This window comes from Bufo bufo, chromosome 3, assembly GCF_905171765.1.
Source record: "Bufo bufo chromosome 3, aBufBuf1.1, whole genome shotgun sequence".
Lineage (NCBI taxonomy): Eukaryota > Metazoa > Chordata > Amphibia > Anura > Bufonidae > Bufo > Bufo bufo.
In genome coordinates, this window is record NC_053391.1 from 699238752 (window position 1) to 699259653 (window position 20902).

At 47.9% G+C, this 20902-nt stretch overlaps 1 protein-coding gene across 2 annotated transcripts; it reads right to left on the reverse strand.

Annotated features, from left to right (window-relative positions):
• Positions 1-976: 976 nt before the first annotated feature.
• Positions 977-17621, reverse strand: LOC120996619 (nudix hydrolase 24, chloroplastic-like). Of its 2 annotated transcripts, none has more exons than XM_040426668.1 (9): positions 17595-17621; positions 17410-17511; positions 17092-17327; positions 3934-3997; positions 3671-3798; positions 2613-2731; positions 1995-2127; positions 1821-1917; positions 977-1180 (listed from the first exon to the last, which is right to left on the reverse strand). In XM_040426668.1, coding segments are annotated over exons 2-9 (849 nt in total). In that variant the 5' UTR covers positions 17480-17511; positions 17595-17621; the 3' UTR covers positions 977-1178. The 2 variants fall into 2 exon arrangements, with proteins under 2 accessions (XP_040282602.1, XP_040282601.1); XM_040426667.1 differs by having other exon boundaries at positions 3934-4000.
• Between the last annotated feature and the right edge of the window lie 3281 nt (positions 17622-20902).

The following is a 20902-nucleotide window of genomic DNA, read 5'->3' on the forward strand; positions in this document are numbered from 1 at the left end:
GCCCTGCCGTGTGCCCGTACAGCAGTTTATGACCACATATGGGGTGTTTCTGTAAACTTCAGAATCAGGGTAATAAATATAGAATTTTGTTTGGGTGTTAACCCTTGCTTTGTTACTGGAAAAAATTGAAAATCTGCCAAAAAAGTGAAATTCTGAAAAGTATTCTACATTTTCCATAAATTCTTGAGTTTGTAAATCAGTTTTGAATACTTTGAGGGGTGTAGTTTCTAAAATGGGGCCATTTATGGGTGATTTCTATTATGTAAGCCCAACAGTGACTTCATAACTAAACTGATCATTAAAAAAGTGGGTTTTGGAAATTTTCTAAAAAAAAATTTAAGATTTGCTTCTAAACTTCTAAGCCTTCTAACGTCCTAAAAAATAAAATGTCATTCCCAAAATGATCCAAACATAAAGCAGACATATGGAAAATGTAAAGTAATAACTTTTGAACTTTTCAAATTTTTTGGTAAGTTTAGAATTTTTTTATAAATAATAATTAAAAAATATTGACTGAAATTTACCACTATCATGAAGTACAATCTCAGAATGGCTTGGATAAGTAAAAGCTTTCCAAAGTTATTACCACATAAAGTGACACATGTCAAATAAAATAAAAAACGGCCTGGTCCTTAAGGTGAAATATGTCATGGTCCTGAAAGGGTTCATCAATATTAATATACTACTATATGAAAATAAATTGATACATACCTAAATATATGATCATAACTGACCTTGTATTCACTCCATCAAAAAGACACATTCCTATTTCATATCTTCTATTACTATTTTTGTTCATTCTATGGTAATAACCACCACAGAAAACTTCTGAAATGAAATGATACATTTTATTGTAAGTAATGAAAAGCATGCAATTTATATTTCACACAATTATTTTATTAACTGTTTGTTATCTTTAAAAAATTTTTTGCAAAAACTCAAAAAATTGTTTATGTTAATTGTTTTGTTAATTGGATTGTGGATCAGTCACGTGACATCAGGTAATTGGATTGTGGATCAGTCACGTGACATCAGGTAATTGGATTGTGGATCAGTCATGTGACATCAGGTAATTGGATTGTGAATCAGTCATGTGACATCACAGAATTGGATTGTGATTCTCTCATGTGACATCACAGCGGTCTGTGCAGATTCTCCACAAACTTGGTGTAATACTTTTCTGAAGGAAGAAAGGAAAATATTACTGATGATCTCCACCCCCAAACTCCAACTACGACTCCTCTACCTGCTCTCCCGCCACCAGGTATGGCTCACTGCTCTACCATCTTCCCCGCCCCTATGTATGACCCACTCGCCCACTATCTCCCCACCTCCACGTACAGCTCACTCGTCAGCCATCTTCCCAGATACGGCCCACTCCTTCACCATCTTCCCCACCCATAGGTATGACTCACTGCTCTATCATCTCGCCGCCCCCACGTACGGACCACTTGTCCACCATATCTTCCGCCCTCAAGTACAACCCACTCCTCTACCATCTCCCCCGCCCCCAGTTATGGCTCACTCGTCCACCATCTCCCCCCCTCCCCAGGTACGGCTCACTCCTCCACTCTCTCCCTCGCCCCTGGATACAACCCACTCCTCCACCATCTCCTCTGCCCCGGGTATGACCCACTCCTCCACTTCCATCTCCCACCTCCAGGTACAATCCACTGCTTATAAATTGACTAAATTAACACTATGGCCATAAAAAACAATAGCTGTTTAACCCTAATTAACCAGCCAGACACTGCCATGGGGTGTACACTGCTGCAGCGCCTCCATTCAGCTCACACACGATTAATACTCTCATTGATTACATTCGTCCGGCTGAATGTGCCCGTTCCGGATGAGGAAATCTAGTACGGCTAGAGCACAGTTGGGTTCAAACTCCTGGGTGACGATAGCATCTCTCACCTGCAGGGCGACACAATGACCTGTCACATAGAGAAAATCACACTCTACTGACACTGAGGGGCCACAGTGTTACTGACCTTGTCCAGGGGCCATAGATAGAACTCCTGCACCTCTCCATCGCCTGGATGAGGCTGAAAGGACTCAGGAACCTCCAAGTCAAAGACGAACTCACACTCCAGGTACAGGGCATCGTCCTTCTCATAAGCATAGCTGTAAGGGCAAAAGGACAGTCGTTACCAAGGACTGGGCAAGACATGATGACCTCTGATGTACGATGGCCCTGGAAGATATCATCTATTACATTACTGGCACCATGCGTGTGATACATGTGTGCTCAGTTGCTATGATGGGGAAGGGCACAACAGATATCACCATGGAACCAAGGACTTTGGAAGAAGCAGCAGATAGGTTGTGGGCTATGCCATAGACAATGGAGCCACAACACAAGGGTACTGCCATGGACGATGGAGCCACAGCACAAGGGTACCTCCATGGAGGATGGAACCACAGTAAAAGGGCACCACCATGGGTGCGAACATCACCTCCACATAGAGAATGTTATATTAAATAAAAGAAAATGCTAATAGAAGAGAAAGTATCTTGTGTACTGCCCCACACCAGAGACATCAGCATGGGGCACATGGCGGCAATCATTTCTGAGGTGCATAACACTGAAGACGTCTACTGGAGCTCACCTTACAGTCCCGGCTGGTCTGGCTTTTGATGCAAGGGATTCTGGGATACACGCCTCTTCTTCACACTCCTTTAGGACGGTCTCCCACACGCCGGACCCTGCAGAGATTCCTCCGGCCGCCTGTTGAAGACACACTACTTAGCAGTGTATCAGCTCCTGACCAGACGGTCCTGCTATCCAAGAGCTCCTGACCAGACGGTCCAGCTATCCAAGAGCTCCTGACCAGACGGTCCAGCTATCCAAGAGCTCCTGACCAGACGGTCCAGCTATCCAAGAGCTCCTGACCAGACGGTCCAGCTATCCAAGAGCTCCTGACCAGACGGTCCAGCTATCCAAGAGCTCCTGACCAGACGGTCCAGCTATCCAAGAGCTCCTGACCAGACGGTCCAGCTATCCAAGAGCTCCTGACCAGACGGTCCAGCTATCCAAGAGCTCCTGACCAGACGGTCCAGCTATCCAAGAGCTCCTGACCAGACGGTCCAGCTATCCAAGAGCTCCTGACCAGACGGTCCAGCTATCCAAGAGCTCCTGACCAGACGGTCCAGCTATCCAAGAGCTCCTGACCAGACGGTCCAGCTATCCAAGAGCTCCTGACCAGACGGTCCAGCTATCCAAGAGCTCCTGACCAGACGGTCCAGCTATCCAAGAGCTCCTGACCAGACGGTCCAGCTATCCAAGGGCTCCTGACCAGACGGTCCAGCTATCCAAGGGCTCCTGACCAGACGGTCCAGCTATCCAAGAGCTCCTGACCAGACGGTCCAGCTCTCCAAAAACCCCTCACTGCTCAGGCAGCTCTCCCAGAACCCCTCACAAGACGGCCCTTTTCTCACAGAACCTCTGACCAAGCAGCCCGGCTCTCCCTGAACCCTTAACCAGGTAGCCCAGTTCTCCCAGAACCTCTGACCAGGCGGCCCGGCTCTCCCTGAACCCTTGACCAGGCGGCCCGGCTCTCCCAGAATGTCTGACCAGGCAGCCCGGCTCTCTCTGAACACCTGACAAGATGGCCTGGCTCTCCCAGAATCCCTGACTAGATGCTTCGGCTCTCCTAGAACCCCTCACCAGATGGTCCAGCATTCCGGGGTAGTTGGGTTTTGTTAATGAACGTCGTGCGATCCACATAAAGATTTTGGAGCCTCTGCGTAGAAAGCCATTCACATTGACAGTGCGGCGGGAGACTCCAAGGAGAGCTGGCGGGAGGGATTAAAAAAAAATAAAAAATATAAAAATTATAGACCGGTCATGTGCACAAGTTGCTGTGCAAATAGAGTGCAAGCTCCTGGGCCCAGGGCACCACCATGTGTTACAGTGATCTTATGACTCACGTGTGGCTGCTCGCTCTACGCTGAGAAGAGGAGGATCTGAGAAGAAAGTCTTCACATCGTACAGCTGCTGATGAGAGAGGAAAGAGAATCACGTCACGCCAATTATACAGTGAACATGTGACCACACACGCGTCATACAACACAGTGCAACAACGGCATGAAGAAAAACTGATTACACAGGAGTCACACACTACACGTCAATTACATGCAGCAGGAGTTGCTGACCTAAAAGGCCAATAACCATAAAGTCACCATCATATAATAGAACAGCAGCGTTATAAGAGGAGCGCTGATATCAGTCCCATCTTATTACAGTACAGCAGCATTATAAGAGGAGCGCTGATATCAGTCCCATCTTATTACAGTACAGCAGCGTTATAAGGGGGGAGGCTGATATCCGTCCCATCTTATTACAGTACAGCAGAGTTATAAGAGGAGCGGCTGATATCAGTCCCATCTTATTACAGTACAGCAGAGGTATAAGAGGAGCGGCTGATATCAGTCACATCTTATTACAGTACAGCAGCGTTATAAGAGGAGCGGCTGATATCAGTCCCATCTTATTACAGTACAGCAGAGTTATAAGAGGAGCGGCTGATATCAGTCCCATCTTATTACAGTACAGCAGTTATAAGAGGAGCGGCTGGTATCAGTCCCATCTTATTACAGTACAGCAGAGTTATAAGAGGAGCGGCTGATATCAGTCCCATCTTATTACAGTACAGCAGAGTTATAAGAGGAGCGGCTGATATCAGTCCCATCTTATTACAGTACAGCAGCGTTATAAGAGGAGCGGCTGATATCAGTCCCATCTTATTACAGTACAGCAGAGTTATAAGAGGAGCGGCTGATATCAGTCCCATCTTATTACAGTACAGCAGCGTTATAAGAGGAGTGGCTGATATCAGTCCCATCTTATTACAGTACAGCAAAGTTATAAGAGGAGCGGCTGATATCAGTCCCATCTTATTACAGTACAGCAGCGTTATAAGAGGAGCGGCTGATATCAGTCCCATCTTATTACAGTACAGCAGAGTTATAAGAGGAGCGGCTGATATCAGTCCCATCTTATTACAGTACAGCAGCGTTATAAGAGGAGCGCTGATATCAGTCCCATCTTATTACAGTACAGCAGAGTTATAAGAGGAGCGGCTGATATCAGTCCCATCTTATTACAGTACAGCAGCGTTATAAGAGGAGCGGCTGATATCCGTCCCATCTTATTACAGTACAGCAGAGTTATAAGAGGAGCGGCTGATATCCGTCCCATCTTATTACAGTACAGCAGAGTTATAAGAGGAGCGGCTGATATCAGTCCCATCTTATTACAGTACAGCAGGGTTATAAGAGGAGCGCTGATATCAGTCCCATCTTATTACAGTACAGCAGAGTTATAAGAGGAGCGGCTGATATCAGTCCCATCTTATTACAGTACAGCAGCGTTATAAGAGGAGCGCTGATATCAGTCCCATCTTATTACAGTGAAGCAGTGTTATAAGAGGAGCGGCTGATATCAGTCCCATCTTATTACAGTACAGCAGCGTTATAGGAGGAGCGGCTGATATCAGTCCCATCTTATTACAGTACAGCAGCGTTATAAGAGGAGCGGCTGGTATCAGTCCCATCTTATTACAGTACAGCAGCGTTATAAGAGGAGCGGCTGATATCAGTCCCATCTTATTACAGTACAGCAGAGTTATAGGAGGAGCGGCTGATATCAGTCCCATCTTATTACAGTGAAGCAGTGTTATAAGAGGAGCGGCTGATATCAGTCCCATCTTATTACAGTACAGCAGCGTTATAAGAGGAGCGCTGATATCAGTCCCATCTTATTACAGTGAAGCAGTGTTATAAGAGGAGCGGCTGATATCAGTCCCATCTTATTACAGTACAGCAGCGTTATAGGAGGAGCGGCTGATATCAGTCCCATCTTATTACAGTACAGCAGCGTTATAGGAGGAGCGGCTGATATCAGTCCCATCTTATTACAGTACAGCAGCGTTATAAGAGGAGCGGCTGATATCAGTCCCATCTTATTACAGTACAGCAGAGTTATAGGAGGAGCGGCTGATATCAGTCCCATCTTATTACAGTACAGCAGCGTTATAAGAGGAGCGGCTGATATCAGTCCCATCTTATTACAGTGAAGCAGTGTTATAAGAGGAGCGGCTGATATCAGTCCCATCTTATTACAGTGAAGCAGCGTTATAAGAGGAGCGGCTGATATCAGTCCCATCTTATTACAGTACAGCAGCGTTATAAGAGGAGCGGCTGATATCAGTCCCATCTTATTACAGTACAGCAGCGTTATAAGAGGAGCGGCTGATATCAGTCCCATCTTATTACAGTACAGCAGCGTTATAAGAGGAGCGGCTGATATCAGTCCCATCTTATTACAGTACAGCGGAGTTATAAGAGGAGCGGCTGATATCAGTCCCATCTTATTACAGTACAGCAGCGTTATAGGAGGAGCGGCTGATATCAGTCCCATCTTATTACAGTACAGCAGAGGTATAAGAGGAGCGGCTGATATCAGTCCCATCTTATTACAGTACAGCAGCGTTATAAGGGGGGAGGCTGATATCCGTCCCATCTTATTACAGTACAGCAGAGTTATAAGAGGAGCTGCTGGTATCAGTCACATCTTATTACAGTACAGCAGCGTTATAAGGGGAGCGGCTGATATCAGTCCCATCTTATTACAGTACAGGAGTGTTATAAGAGGAGCGGCTGATATCCGTCCCATCTTATTACAGTACAGCAGCGTTATAAGAGGAGCGGCTGATATCCGTCCCATCTTATTACAGTACAGCAGAGTTATAAGAGGAGCGGCTGATATCCATCCCATCTTATTACAGTACAGCAGAGTTATAAGAGGAGTGGCTGATATCAGTCCCATCTTATTACAGTACAGCAGTTATAAGAGGAGCGGCTGATATCAGTCCCATCTTATTACAGTACAGCAGCGTTATAAGAGGAGCGCTGATATCAGTCCCATCTTATTACAGTACAGCAGAGTTATAAGAGGAGCTGCTGGTATCAGTCACATCTTATTACAGTACAGCAGAGGTATAAGAGGAGCGGCTGATATCAGTCCCATCTTATTACAGTACAGCAGCGTTATAAGAGGAGCGGCTGATATCAGTCCCATCTTATTACAGTACAGCAGAGTTATAAGAGGAGCGGCTGATATCAGTCCCATCTTATTACAGTACAGCAGCGTTATAAGAGGAGCGGCTGATATCAGTCACATCTTATTACCATACAGCAGAGTTATAAGAGGAGCGGCTGATATCAGTCCCATCTTATTACAGTATAGCAGCGTTATAAGAGGAGCGGCTGATATCAGTCCCATCTTATTACAGTACAGCAGAGTTATAAGAGGAGCGGCTGATATCAGTCCCATCTTATTACAGTACAGCAGAGGTATAAGAGGAGCGGCTGATATCAGTCCTATCTTATTACAGTACAGCAGCGTTATAAGAGGAGCGGCTGATATCAGTCCCATCTTATTACAGTACAGCAGCGTTATAAGAGGAGTGGCTGATATCAGTCCCATCTTATTACAGTACAGCAGCGTTATAAGAGGAGTGGCTGGTATCAGTCAGGTGTAGATGATGTGCAGCACTGGAGATCAGTAGTCATCATGGGGAGCAGGGAGGTTTTTGCATTTCCTGTCACTCTTACCAAACACTACAGTCTGTCTGAGGCGATTATGGCTGATAACAGGGAGCAATAAACTACAATGCATGGAAGGCAGACGGAGTGCAGATGTGAGGACCATTACCTGTAAGACGTACAGACACAAGGCCATGACCGGCAAGATGTACAGACAGGAGACCATGACCGGCAAGACGTACAGACAGGAGACCATGACCAGCAAGTGCAGTGGCCGGGTTTGGGGTGGCCCCAACACTACGCTGGGTCCCCTCGGACACTGCAGAGGTGTCACCACGTGTTGCTGCTCTCTGGAAGGGATGGTAAGGCGTGGTGCACCCCAGTGGGAAATAAATCCAGAGTCGGGGTCTGCAGTAGGAATTCAGGTGCAAAGCAATACAGACGAGGCATAGGGCTGGCTTCTCCAGTCTCCTCCCTGGCAGAAGAAGGGTTTGATGCCGAGGAAAGGCCTGAGCTAGAGGTCCCTCTATCTCTCTCAGAAGGTTGGTACCTTGGTCCAGGACTTGTGATCCAGGTGCAGCACGCCAGACATGCAGGGTGTAGCAACAGTGAGGTCACGGTATGGGCAATCGAGGGTTACTCACTTTTCTGAGGAGAACCCTGGGCAGGCATGCAACAGTGAAGGAGAGGCAGACACTAGTTCATCTGGGGCACACTCCGTAGATAGGGACCAGGCCTGATGGTATGTGAGGTGCCCTGGATGTTGTAGGTGTTTTGAGTGCCTTAGGTAAGGTCCCTTTAAGGATCGTGACGCCAGTGCCTGTAACGGTGGCACACCGATTTGTAGGAGGATTAATTGAGTACGCAGTTGGTAAATCAAACGTTGCTTTACTTTGGAAAAACAGTCCAACTTTGTACAGACAGTTTACAGTTGATAATGATGATGCAGTCCCTTGAACAATACTCCACAAGCAGGTTTACTTTCAATAATGGCAGGTATTAATCATGCAAGATACTTGGAGGGCAAACAGTTAATGCTTCGCAGAACTATGCTGCTCTATCCCCCTCAGCTATTCTAGCTGGCTGGATCCCAAGGCCCGGATGCCTAATTGCTGGCTTTAATCCTTGGTATATAAATCCTTCCTCCAGTATTGACCCTTGCTCTTTACTTTATAGTACTTCTGCCCATCAGGTTACTTATCTGAACTTGCTGTGTTGTTCTTACTGTGAGGGATGCTGCAGGTTGCTCCCAGGAGGTACATCTCTTCTACTGGGGTGTCTTCTGAGCTAACTGCGGCTCACTTGATCTACAGGCAGGCTAGAGTTCTTCACTAGCCTCCTGGTCGTAGCTAGCAGCCTGGACTATCAAGCTGCATGTCAGGAGGAGGCCCTCAGCATATCTCGGGCTGGTGCCTTCTCACTTCTGTCTCCACAGACTCCTGACTATGCCCTAACTCCTCCCTGTCTGGGCCTGGACATTTATACTAGGGGCTCCCTATCTCCCTCTAGTGTCTAGGATTCCTAACTACACCCTAATAGGCCTGCAATGCATAATACAGGGGAAACATTGCATGTAAAAACACACAGAAAAATACATTAAATGCATAGACAAATATAATACTACTGTCCCTTGTGAGCAGGAGTAACACGTCACCCAATTGTCCCTTGTGTAGTGCCCACGCCTACCTAGTGGGACACTACATACCCCCACGCTATGACGTTGCCCGTCCTCGGCGCAACATGAAGGGGCCCTGCCCAGCTGGATACTGCACCTGAAAGACAAAAATAATGCATAGCAGGAAAATACATCTACATTTGCAAAATACATTATATGTATACATCAGGCAGTTCCACTGGCTTAGGAGCAAGTACGGTGAAAAGGGGCGTCGTTCTCTTCTCTCAGGATAATGTAAGGGAACAGGGGCGCTGACCTTGTGCAGCGTATCAATAATACCAGGATAGTCCATATAATATTTTAAGTGCAAATTGTCCATAATAGAACAGTAGAAAAATGCAAAACAATTAAAAGTTCTTGGAGGCTCAAAGAACAAACATGAGTCCGTACCCAGGTTCCTTTCTTATTCACAGCAAGTGTTTCAAAGACAGCAGTGGCGAAGGTATAGGATCACAGAGGCTCGCATACAGTGGAGTCCATCTCTGGGCACATTTCTTTAAAGTAGCAAAATCTCAGAGGCTCATGTGCATTTGAGTCTATCCCTGGGCGCATTTCCTTGGACTTAGGTTGCACAATAAAATGACAGCACATAAAAATAGTCCACATTATTCCAATGGCATATATAAAAATAAGTGCTCCAATACCCTTAATCAACCTGAAAAGGGGGTTAAAGGTGCAACATACAAATAGGCACAATTGGGTACAATTATGAAGAAGCAGGCAGGAGGTCCTGTGGAACAATATGGCCTTGATGCAATTTTTATTTCAGTGGGCGACACTACCACTGAGCCGTGGGTAACTGGCAGCAGCAACAAAGGACCAAAACAAAGGACTCCTGTCCTGGAAGGGTTAAATCCTCGTCAATAAGGTCCCTTTGGCAAAAGAAAACAAATCAATGGCCTAGCAGGCCAATTCACAGGGGCGTATCAAATCCACTGGGCATCACAGTGGTGCTCCCTGGCTCCGCTTGCAGATGGGGCCTGTAGTTAGCATGAACAGGCAGATGTGCCCACAACACGGTATTGGGGGGCAGCTGCAGCATGAAGGGACCCTGAATTGGTATTTGCCCCATAGGCCTAGGGGTGATCACAGTTGGGGACCGCATCGGTCCAGGCATAATAATCGTGGGCTGCATTGGCCTAGGTACCGCTGTTGCAAGCGGTTCTGTGGGTTCCGGTGTTGCAGACTGTACGCGGTAACTCCTGGCGTAGGTAAGTCTCACCGGTGCCGCAACAGCAGCGGCATTTACAATTGTTGGCCGCCGGACAGGGGCAGGCACTCTTACCTCTAGCTTAGAGGCGCCTGAGTCCTTGGTTACGTCCTTTTCAGGTGAGGGAGGCACCACTCTGGAGGTGACAAACTGGCGCAGGCCACGAAGTCGAAGCTCCAGCCGCACGATCTGGTCTTCCAAGCTTTCAGACATTGCGTCGCTGCAGGGATCCTTCGCACTCGCCACAGGTGCAGGTAAGGGATCCGGACGCTCTGGCACGGCCGCCGCAGGTTCCGGCGTTGCGTCCAAATTTTTCCCGACAGGCAAAGCAATTAAATCGGAGTAGTCTTTTCTTTCCAGCATGCTCGATCCTTCTTTGGAGAGTGACAGGGCAGCACACAATATCTCGCCTGCGACCTCCCACTGCTCCGGGAGGCCGCCCCCCGGGTACTCCAGCATAGGGGAGGCGGAGTCCATTATAGCAGACATGCTAAATTGTAGACAGGGCGGTGGCGCGGGCATACCGCCTTTCCCGCACTTTCAGCAGAAGGCGCCAATTTTTCCCGCCAAACAAAGTATGAAGATGACGCAGCAGTTAAATCTAAGCAAGCTTAGCGGCCATCTTGAGCAAAACGCTGTCCATTCACTAACAGCAAGCGGTGGCTTTACAACAGCAAAACAGTCTATAAAAAGCACAGTTTCACACCGCAAATTGGCACAGTTCTTTGGCCCAGCAATTTTTAATAAAGCAATTAGGGCTTGGTCACTTTAAGGCAAATAACGGCACACAGTTTTTGTATCCGCAATAGCGCAGGAATGATCATATCCCGTTCGTGACGCCAATTTATGCAACACGCCAGACCTGCAGGGTATAGCGACAGTAAGGTCAGGCTATGGGCAATCGAGGGTTGCTCACTTTTCTGAGGAGAATCCTGGGCAGGCATGCAACAGTGAGAGGTGAGGCAGACACTAGTTCCTCTGGGGCACACTCCGTAGATAGGGACCAGACCTGATGGTATGTGAGGTGCCCTGGGTGTTGTAGGTGTTTTGAGTGCCTTAGGTAAGGTCCCTTTAAGGATCGTGACGCCAGTGCCTGTAACGGTGGCACACCGATTTGTAGGAGGATTAATTGAGTACGCAGTTGGTAAATCAAACGTTGCTTTACTTTGGAAAAACAGTCCAACTTTGTACAGACAGTTTACAGTTGATAATGATAATGCAGTCCCTTGAACAATACTCTACAAGCAGGTTTACTTTCAATAATGGTAGGTATTAATCATGCAAGATACTTGGAGGGCAAACAGTTAATGCTTCGCAGAACTATGCTGCTCTATCCCCCTCAGCTATTCTAGCTGGCTGGATCCCAAGGCCCGGATGCCTAATTGCTGGCTTTAATCCTTGGTATATAAATACTTCCTCCAGTATTGACCCTTGCTCTTTACTTTATAGTACTTCTACCCATCAGGTTACTTATCTGAACTTGCTGTGTTGTTCTTACTGTGAGGGATGCTGCAGGTTGCTCCCAGGAGGCTCATCTCTTCTACTGGGGTGTCTTCTGAGCTAACTGCGGCTCACTTGATCTACAGGCAGGCTAGAGTTCTTCACTAGCCTCCTGGTCGTAGCTAGCAGCCTGGACTATCAAGCTGCATGTCAGGAGGAGGCCCTCAGCATATCTCTGGCTGGTGCCTTCTCACTTCTGTCTCCACAGACTCCTGACTATGACCTAATTCCTCCCTGTCTGGGCCTGGACATTTATACTAGGGGCTCCCTATCTCCCTCTAGTGTCTAGGATGCCTAACTACACCCTAATAGGCCTGCAATGCATAATACAGGGGAAACATTGCATTTAAAAACACATAGAAAAATACATTAAATGCATAGACAAATATAATATTACTGTCCCTTGTGAGCAGGAGTAACAAGTCACCCAATTGACCCTTGTGTAGTGCCCACGCCTACCTAGTGGGACACTACTCAGGGTCTGCGGCAGTGTATCCCTGTCTCACCGTCTTCTTCTGGTAGTCTGGCAAAGTCTCCTCCCTGGCAGAAGAAGAGTTTGATGCTGAGAAAAGACTTGAGCTAGCTGACCCTCTCCCTCTCAGAAGGCTGGGATCCTGGACAAGGGTGGCTCCTTGGGCACAGGGCTAGTGACCCATGGTCTGTGGCTCAGCGTCCCCATCTCAGCGTCTTCTGGTCACTCATGTAGACTGGCAGAGTCTCCCCTCCAAGCACTGGTCCCTAACTGCAGCACACAAGGGGCTCCGACCGCTCTCCTTATATACAGTTTCTTGCTGAACTAGAACCTTCTAGTGGGAGGGGTGGAGTGGAGAAGCTCAGCCCAAACAGATACATTGTTTCAGCTCCCTTCTGGTATAGACTTACCGTATTTATCGCCCTATAAGACGCACTGTTTTTCTCCCAAAAGTAGGGGGGAAATGGCAGTGCGTCTTATGGGGCGAATGCTGCCATTTTTACACTGGTGACAGTGATAAACCGCCGGCCGCGATGAAGCACACCGCGACCTGCGGTTTATCAGTGGGGAGGGAGGAGGGGCTGGAGGTTGGCAAGTGATGTCAGAATCACGGAGGGGCCCGATGCAGTCACTGTACTCTATTACACCGGGCCCCGCTCACCACAGTCTTTATATGTAAACTGTAGATCTGGGAGGGGGCAGAAAAGACACTATCCTGGTAATACATACCCAGCAATAAATATAACATATGCTTAAAATAGTTATATCCAGTAAAAGAATAATAGTTAATAATAATCATATGGTCTAAATACATCTGGTGAAACAATGTATAGGGGTGATGGATATCAAGCAAGGATACTGGCACCCAAGGAAATATATATAATGTCAAAACATATTGCACACAAGTACTGGCCAGACACCAAGATTAGCCTATACAAATGCTCACCTAGTGCGGGTGATGTATACCGTTGGTGACACCATCCTGGTATACATCACCCGCACTAGGTGAGCATTTGTATAGGCTAAAACCTAGGTGCGTCTTATAGGGCAAAAATATGGTACATTAGAGCTTCAATGATATTCAATGGCAATGGCACAGCAGGTTTTCCAGACAAAAACAAGTTTCCAGACATAACATTGTCATGCACTAGGGAGAGGGTAAGAGGAAGTGCACCCACAAGCTGCCACCCACGCCTCTGTCCCTGCCTACTTACACTACCCGTCCTAGGCGACAGGGCGTAACTGGGCGATGGTCCCTAACCTCTATAAGTGCAGAGAGGCAGAGCGGACAGAGACAGAATATAGCCAGTAGGAGGGAACCCTGCAGATGGATCCGAAGTCACGTAAAGTGTCAGGAGCAATACTGAAATGCCAGAGACCAACACTAACGTAGGCGAGCAGGGGTAACAAGGACAGTAAACAAACACGCCGAGGATCAAACCAGGATGTCACGTCAGTACACAAGGAACAGCAAGGACGGGTCAGAGTACAAGCCGAGGGTCAAACCTGGAGGTCACATCAGTACACAAGGAACAGCAAGGACGGGTCAGAGTACAAGCCGAGGGTCAAACCTGGAGGTCACGTCAGTACACAAGGAACAGCAAGGACGGGTCAGAGTACAAGCCGAGGGTCAAACCTGGAGGTCACGTCAGTACACAAGGAATAGCAAGGACGGGTCAGAGTACAAGCCGAGGGTCAAACCTGGAGGTCACGTCAGTACACAAGGAACAGCAAGGACGGGTCAGAGTACAAGCCGAGGGTCAAACCTGGAGGTCACGTCAGTACACAAAGGCAGGCGAGGTCGGGTCAGAGCACAAGCCGAGGGTCAAACCTGGAGGTCACGTCAGTACACAAGGAATAGCAAGGACGGATCAGAGTACTAGCCGAGGGTCAAACCTGGGAGGTCACGTCAGTACACAAAGGCAGACGAGGTCGGGTCAGAGTACAAGCCGAGGGTCAAACCTGGAGGTCACGTCAGTAAACAAGGAACAGCAAGGACGGGTCAGAGTACAAGCCGAGGGTCAAACCTGGAGGTCACGTCAGTACACAAGGAACAGCAAGGACGGGTCAGAGTACTAGCCGAGGGTCAAACCTGGAGGTCACGTCAGTACACAAGGAATAGCAAGGACGGGTCAGAGTACTAGCCGAGGGTCAAACCTGGGAGGTCACGTCAGTACACAAGGAATAGCAAGGACGGGTCAGAGTACAAGCCGAGGGTCAAACCTGAAGGTCACGTCAGTACACAAAGGCAGACGAGGTCGGGTCAGAGTACAAGCCGAGGGTCAAACCTGGAGGTCACGTCAGTACACAAAGGCAGGCGAGGTCGGGTCAGGAACAAAAGCCAAGGGTCAAAATCCAGAGTAGCAGAAGCACTGAGTGGTAGCAATTAGGCACAGGACCAAAATCGCAGGCAACCTGTGGCCAGCAGGCTGCCTGTATAGATAGTGAAAGGCTAAGGTCATGTGACGTGGCCAGCGTCACATGACCTGCTCAGACACAGAAGCCGAGCACCGAGTGGCCAGCTCGGTGCTCAGCCTGATACTGTTGCCCCAGGGGAACGGAGGACGCCGACCGCACAGACAGCAGGAGCACGGTCGGGTCCTCTTTGCCCCCTGTTACCTGGGAGATGGGGACGCAACGTGCGTCGCCGCTCAGGGAGAGAGGCAGGACGCATGCGGCGCAGCGCAGGAAGATCGCGTCACTGTCGCTCTGTGACAAACATAGCTAAAACCAGACATTTAAAAGGTCAGTGTCACGGACGTTCCCGTGACAGGTAACATACTAACAGTTTATAAGGCCAATAAAGGCCCTCTGTCCATCCAGTTCGGCCTGTTATCCTGCAAGTTGATCCAGAGGAAGGCAAAAAAAAACTGTGAGGTAGAAGCCAATTTTCCCCACTTTAGGGGAAAAAAAAATTCCTTCCCGACTCCAATCAGGCATCAGAATAACTCCCTGGAGGTGGCAGGAGATCGGTGAGACTGGCAACACGTGGTTTGATCTGACAGGTTTTCCTTGTGGATCAATAGGCGTCTGTGTTGTTCCTGGTAATGGCCACGTCCTTTGCCTCCAGGTGTTGATTATGTGGTCATTTAACCTTCCTTATATATTGTTGCATCTTCCACCATGCTGTGCGGTTTATAGCTTCAGTTTCAGTTGTTGATTGCTGGTGCTTCCATAGCCCCTTTGAAGTTAAGTCTTTCCTTTCCCTTTTTGTATTTTGTTTGGGTTCTGTGTGTTGCGGTTTCCTATTGTTTTTATTAGACCTGTAGGAGACTCCTGTTCGTCCTTCCTTTTGAAGGAACAGGCAGTCTCATCCCTGCCATTAGTACCAGGGTCCTATAGGACTAGATAGGACTTTAGGTATTTCTGTGTATGAACACACCTACCTCTGGGGTATGTTCATACTGGTAGTCAGGATTTTGGTTAGGGTTTTCACTAGGAGGTGTCCATCTTCCTTCCCTAGTTCTCAGGCCTGATTCCCTGTTTCCCCCTTTCCTCGGCGTGGTGTTTCCCTCCCACACCGAAGCTCGACAGTCAGGCTGTCTGCTTTTGGTGGTAAACAAGTCTGAGTTTTTTTCCTCCAAAACATGGTCTTCTTTAAACCCTATGGCAGCTGTGAAAAATTACCAGCTTTTCAATGAAAGCCCTAAGGCTACGTCTACACGACTACATTTGTCACGCGACAGATAGGGCACAACTACACTGCAACATTTGTAGCGCAACATTTTGTTGCACTAATGTCGCGCAACAATTTTTATAATGGCAGTCTATGGTGTCGCACTGCAACATGCAACATGCTGCGACTGCGACGCAACAGTCGCAGAAAAATCCATCTCGAATGGATTTTCTGCGACTGTTGCATCGCAGTCGCAGCATGTTGCAGTGCGACTACAAAGACTGCCATTATAAAAATTGTCGCGCGACATTAGTGCAACAAAATGTCACGCGACAAATGTCGTCGTGTAGACGTAGCCTAATGGTCTCTCAGTATTCATTAAACCTTTCCACAGAGCCATGTAAATACATTGATAATGAACAGGATATATATCACAACATATAAATGCAAGTACACAGTATTAAACAGTATGTTAACCCTTTCAAGAGAAATAAAGTAAGAAGTTTTAACTTTGCATATAGGATATAGACAAATGTCCACAAATGTTCAAATGTCAAAGTACTCCCTGCTCCAGGGCACTACACAAGACGTACAGACACGAGACCATGACCGGCAAGACGTACAGAAACGAGACCATGACCGGCAAGACGTACAGACACGAGACCATGACCGGCAAGACGTACAGACACGAGACCATGACCGGCAAGACGTACAGACACGAGACCATGACCGGCAAGACGTACAGACACGAGACCATGACCGGCTAGACGTACAGACACGAGACCATGACAGGCAAGACGTACAGGCACGAGACCATGACCGGCAAGACGTACAGGCACGAGACCATGACCGGCAAGACGTACAGACACGATACCATGACCGGCAAGACGTACAGGCACGAGACCATGACCGGCAAGACGTACAGACACGAGACCATGACCGGCAAGACGTACAGACACGAGACCATGACCGGCAAGACGTACAGACACGAGAACGTGACCGGTAAGACGTACAGACACAAGGCCATGACCGTTTGCTGGGATGCGGGGGGGATTTTGTGTCCTCACCTCGTCACTCCATTCCTGGAGACAGGGGAAGGCTCCCCGACCTCTGAGCGCCTCCATCACCTCCTGCACGGCCCGCGTCCGCTGATGGGGGGTGCGCAGCCGATCACTCAGCTCCAGCCGGGCCCCGGAGTCCTCTTTATATAATGTGAAAATGTCAGAACTCTGCAGGAGAACCTGTGCCACTGGCTGCGTCACCCAGCCGACCCGCTGTCCCTGGACGCAGAATGGGAGACAACCTGCAGAAGAAGAAAAATCTTACAAAGAAGGCAGTGGGAGTGACATGTAGTGTACACGGGGCTTAAACACACGACACCTTACCTGCATGCTGCAGATTGTTCATTTTCAGCAGCAGCTCCAGGACCCGCTCAGACCACACGGCTAACGCCATAGATATACAGGAGGTAACACAGTCCACTCCAACTGTATCCGCTCTACAAGAGGTAATACACACAGTCCACTCCAACTGTAGTCTGCTTCACAGGAGGTAATACAGTCCACTCCAACTGTAGTCTGCTCCACAGGAGGTAACACAGTCCACTCCAACTGTAGTCTGCTTCACAGGAGGTAACACAGTCCACTCCAACTGTAGTCTGCTCTTCACAGGAGGTAACACAGTCCACTCCAAATGCAGAGCTGACAATACACAATACTACAGAGTCCACCTCCTGCAAACCTACCAGGAAAGTAAAATGCAGTTCACGCCTGCAAAAATACAACACAGCCTGCTCCAACAGTGCAGAGAGAACACGCAGCCTGCTCCAACAGTGCAGAGAGAACACGCAGCCTGCTCCAACAGTGCAGAGAGAACACGCAGCCTGCTCCAACAGTGCAGAGAGAACACGCAGCCTGCTCCAACAGTGCAGAGAGAACACGCAGCCTGCTCCAACAGTGCAGAGAGAACACGCAGCCTGCTCCAACAGTGCAGAGAGAACACGCAGCCTGCTCCAACAGTGCAGAGAGAACACGCAGCCTGCTCCAACAGTGCAGAGAGAACACGCAGCCTGCTCCTCCTGAGAGCCCAGGGCTCTTGTCAGCACCACATGTCATTTTGGGGGCGGGTTTTAGTAATCAGGATGGATTGGTGCAGGTTTTGCAGGTGGAAAGTGTCTCCAGCACAAGAGGGCGGCCATCATTGTGGAAACAAATCAGCACGTGACGGTTTCTCTGTTCCAGAATCATATCCAACCTGTGTATCTAATCCTATCATGTGTGATACTGTCTGCTGAGCTGTGTATCTAATCCTATCATGTGTGATACTGTCTGCTGAGCTGTGTATCTAATCCTATCATGTGTGATACTAACTGCTGAGCCGTGTATCTAATCCTATCATGTGTGATACTGTCTGCTGAGCTGTGTATCTAATCCTATCATGTGTGATACTGTCTGATGAGCTGTGTATCTAATCCTCTCCTGTGTGATACTGTCTGCTGAGATGCTGTATCTAATCCTCTCCTGTGTGATACTGTCTGCTGAGATGCTGTATCTAATCCTACCATGTGATAGTTCCTGCTGAGATGCTGTATCTATGCACAGCTGTTGACGTTGTTCCGTGATCCGTTTTCGTTTTTGTTTCCGTGTGTCTTCCTTGATCTTTGGAGGATCACCAGACATGAAGGAAAGTGAAAAAAAATCTAAGTTAAGTTTGCCTTGCAAATGATAGGAAAAAAACGGACGCAGATGATAATCTTGTGTGTCTCCGTGTTTTTTCACGGACCCATCGACTTGAATGGGTCCGCGAACCGTTGTCCGGGAAAAAAATAGGACAGGTCATATTTTTTTGACGGACTGGAAACACGGATCACGGATGCGGATGACAAACAGTGCATTATCCGAGTTTTCAACGGACCCATTAAAAGTCAATGGGTCCGCAGAAAATCACGGAAAAAACGGAACAACGGACACAGAACACAACAACGGTTGTGTGCATGAGGCCTAAATTAAAGGGATTGCTCACAAGCCCAAAAATTCCTGCAGAGCAGTCAGGAAGGGGCGGAGACTTAAAATAACTCACATTTTCAGTGGGTCCCGGCTCCGGCGCTGTGGTTCCCAAAGTATGGCCTCCGTGGCGACAAATTTGACCACTGAGCCTCATTGAACAGACAACAGGCTTAGTGGTTACAGTCTCTAGCTGAGGGCACAGGCTTAGTAGTTAGAGTCTCTCAATGAGGAAACAGGCTTATTGGTTACAGTCTCTCAATAAGGACACACGCTTAGTGGTTACAATCTCTACATGAGGGCACAAGCTTATTGGTTACAGTCTCTCAATAAGGACACAGACTTAGTGGTTACAACAGGCTTAGTGGTCAGAGTCTCTCAATGAGGACATAGGCTTAGTGGTCAGAGTCTCTCAATGAGGACACAGGCTTAGTGGTTACAATCTCTCAATGAGGACACAGGCTTAGTGGTTACAGTCTCTCAATGAGGGCACATGTTCAGTGGTTACAGTCAATCAATGAGGACACAGGCTTAGTTGTTATAGTCTCTCTGTGAGGACACAGGCTTAGTGGTTACAGTCTCTCAATGAGGGCACAGGCTTGGTGGTTACAGTCTCTCAATGAGGGCACATGCTCAGTGGTTACAATCTCTCAATGAGGACACAGGCTTTGTGGTCACAGTTCCTCAATGAAGACACAGGCTTAGTGGTCACAGTCTCCTAATGAGGACACAGACTTAGTGGTTAAAGTCTCTCAATGAGGGCACAGGCTTAGTGGTTACAGTCTCTCAATGATAGCACATGCTTAGTGGTTACAGTCTCTCAATAAAGGTACAGGCTTAGTGGTTACAGTCTCTCAATGAGGGCACAGGCTTAGTGGTTACAGTCTCTCAATGATGGCACATGCTTAGTGGTTACAGTCTCTTAATGAAGGTACAGGCTTAGTGGTTACAGTCTCTCAATGAGGGCACATGCTCAGTGGTTACATTCTCTCAATGAGGACACAGGCTTAGTGGTTATAGTCTCCCTGTGAGGACACAGGCTTAGTGGTTACAGTCTCTCAATGAAGGTACAGGCTTAGTGATTACAGTCTCCCAATGAGGGCACAGGCTTGATGGTTGCAGTCTCTCTATGAGGACACAAGCTTAGTGGTTACAGTCTCTCAATGACGGCATATGCTCAGTAGTTACAGTCTCTCAATGTAGGTACAGGCTTAGTGGTTACAGTCTCTCAATGAGGGCACAGACTTATTGGTTACAGTCTCCCAATGAGGGCACAGGCTTGGTGGTTACAGTCTCTCTATGAGGACGCAGGTTTAGTGGTTACAATCTCTCAAGTAGGACACAGGGTTAGTTGTTACAGTCTCTCAATGAGGGCACATGCTCAGTAGTTACAGTCTCTCAATGAGGGAACAGGCTTGGTGGTTACAGTCTTTCAATGAGGACATAGGTTTAGTGGTTACAATCTCTCAATGAGGGTACAGGCTTATTGGTCACAGTCTCTCAATGAGGACACAGGTTTAGTGGTTACAGTCTCTCAATAAGGGTACAGGCTCAGAGGTTACATTCTCTCAATGAGCAGACAGAATTAGTGGTTACAGACTCTCAATAAGGGCACAGACTTAGTGGTTACAGTCTCTCAATGAGGGCACATGCTCAGTAGTTACAGTCTCTCAAAGAGGAAACAGGCTTAGTGGTCAAAATCTCTCAATGAGGACAAAGGCTTATTGGTTACAGTCTCTTAATGAGGGCACAGGCTTAATGGTTGACAGACCGCTCTAATGATTACAGTTTAACTTGCCCACTGGGAGTCCAGCGTTTGGCATACCGCTCCGATATTATGGTTTATTAAGGTTTGCCGCTTTAATAAAGAAGCTGT

Excerpts from the sequence above, each read along its gene's own strand:
- LOC120996619 (XM_040426667.1), bottom strand. The coding sequence starts at position 17,479 with ATGGCGTTAGCCGTGTGGTCTGAGCGGGTCCTGGAGCTGCTGCTGAAA. Across the intron at positions 2,732-3,670 it reads CCGGAATGCTGGACCATCTG|GCGGCCGGAGGAATCTCTGC; the intron begins GTGAGGGGTTCT and ends TGTCTTCAACAG. Across the intron at positions 1,918-1,994 it reads ATCTATGGCCCCTGGACAAG|GTGAGAGATGCTATCGTCAC; the intron begins GTCAGTAACACT and ends GTCGCCCTGCAG.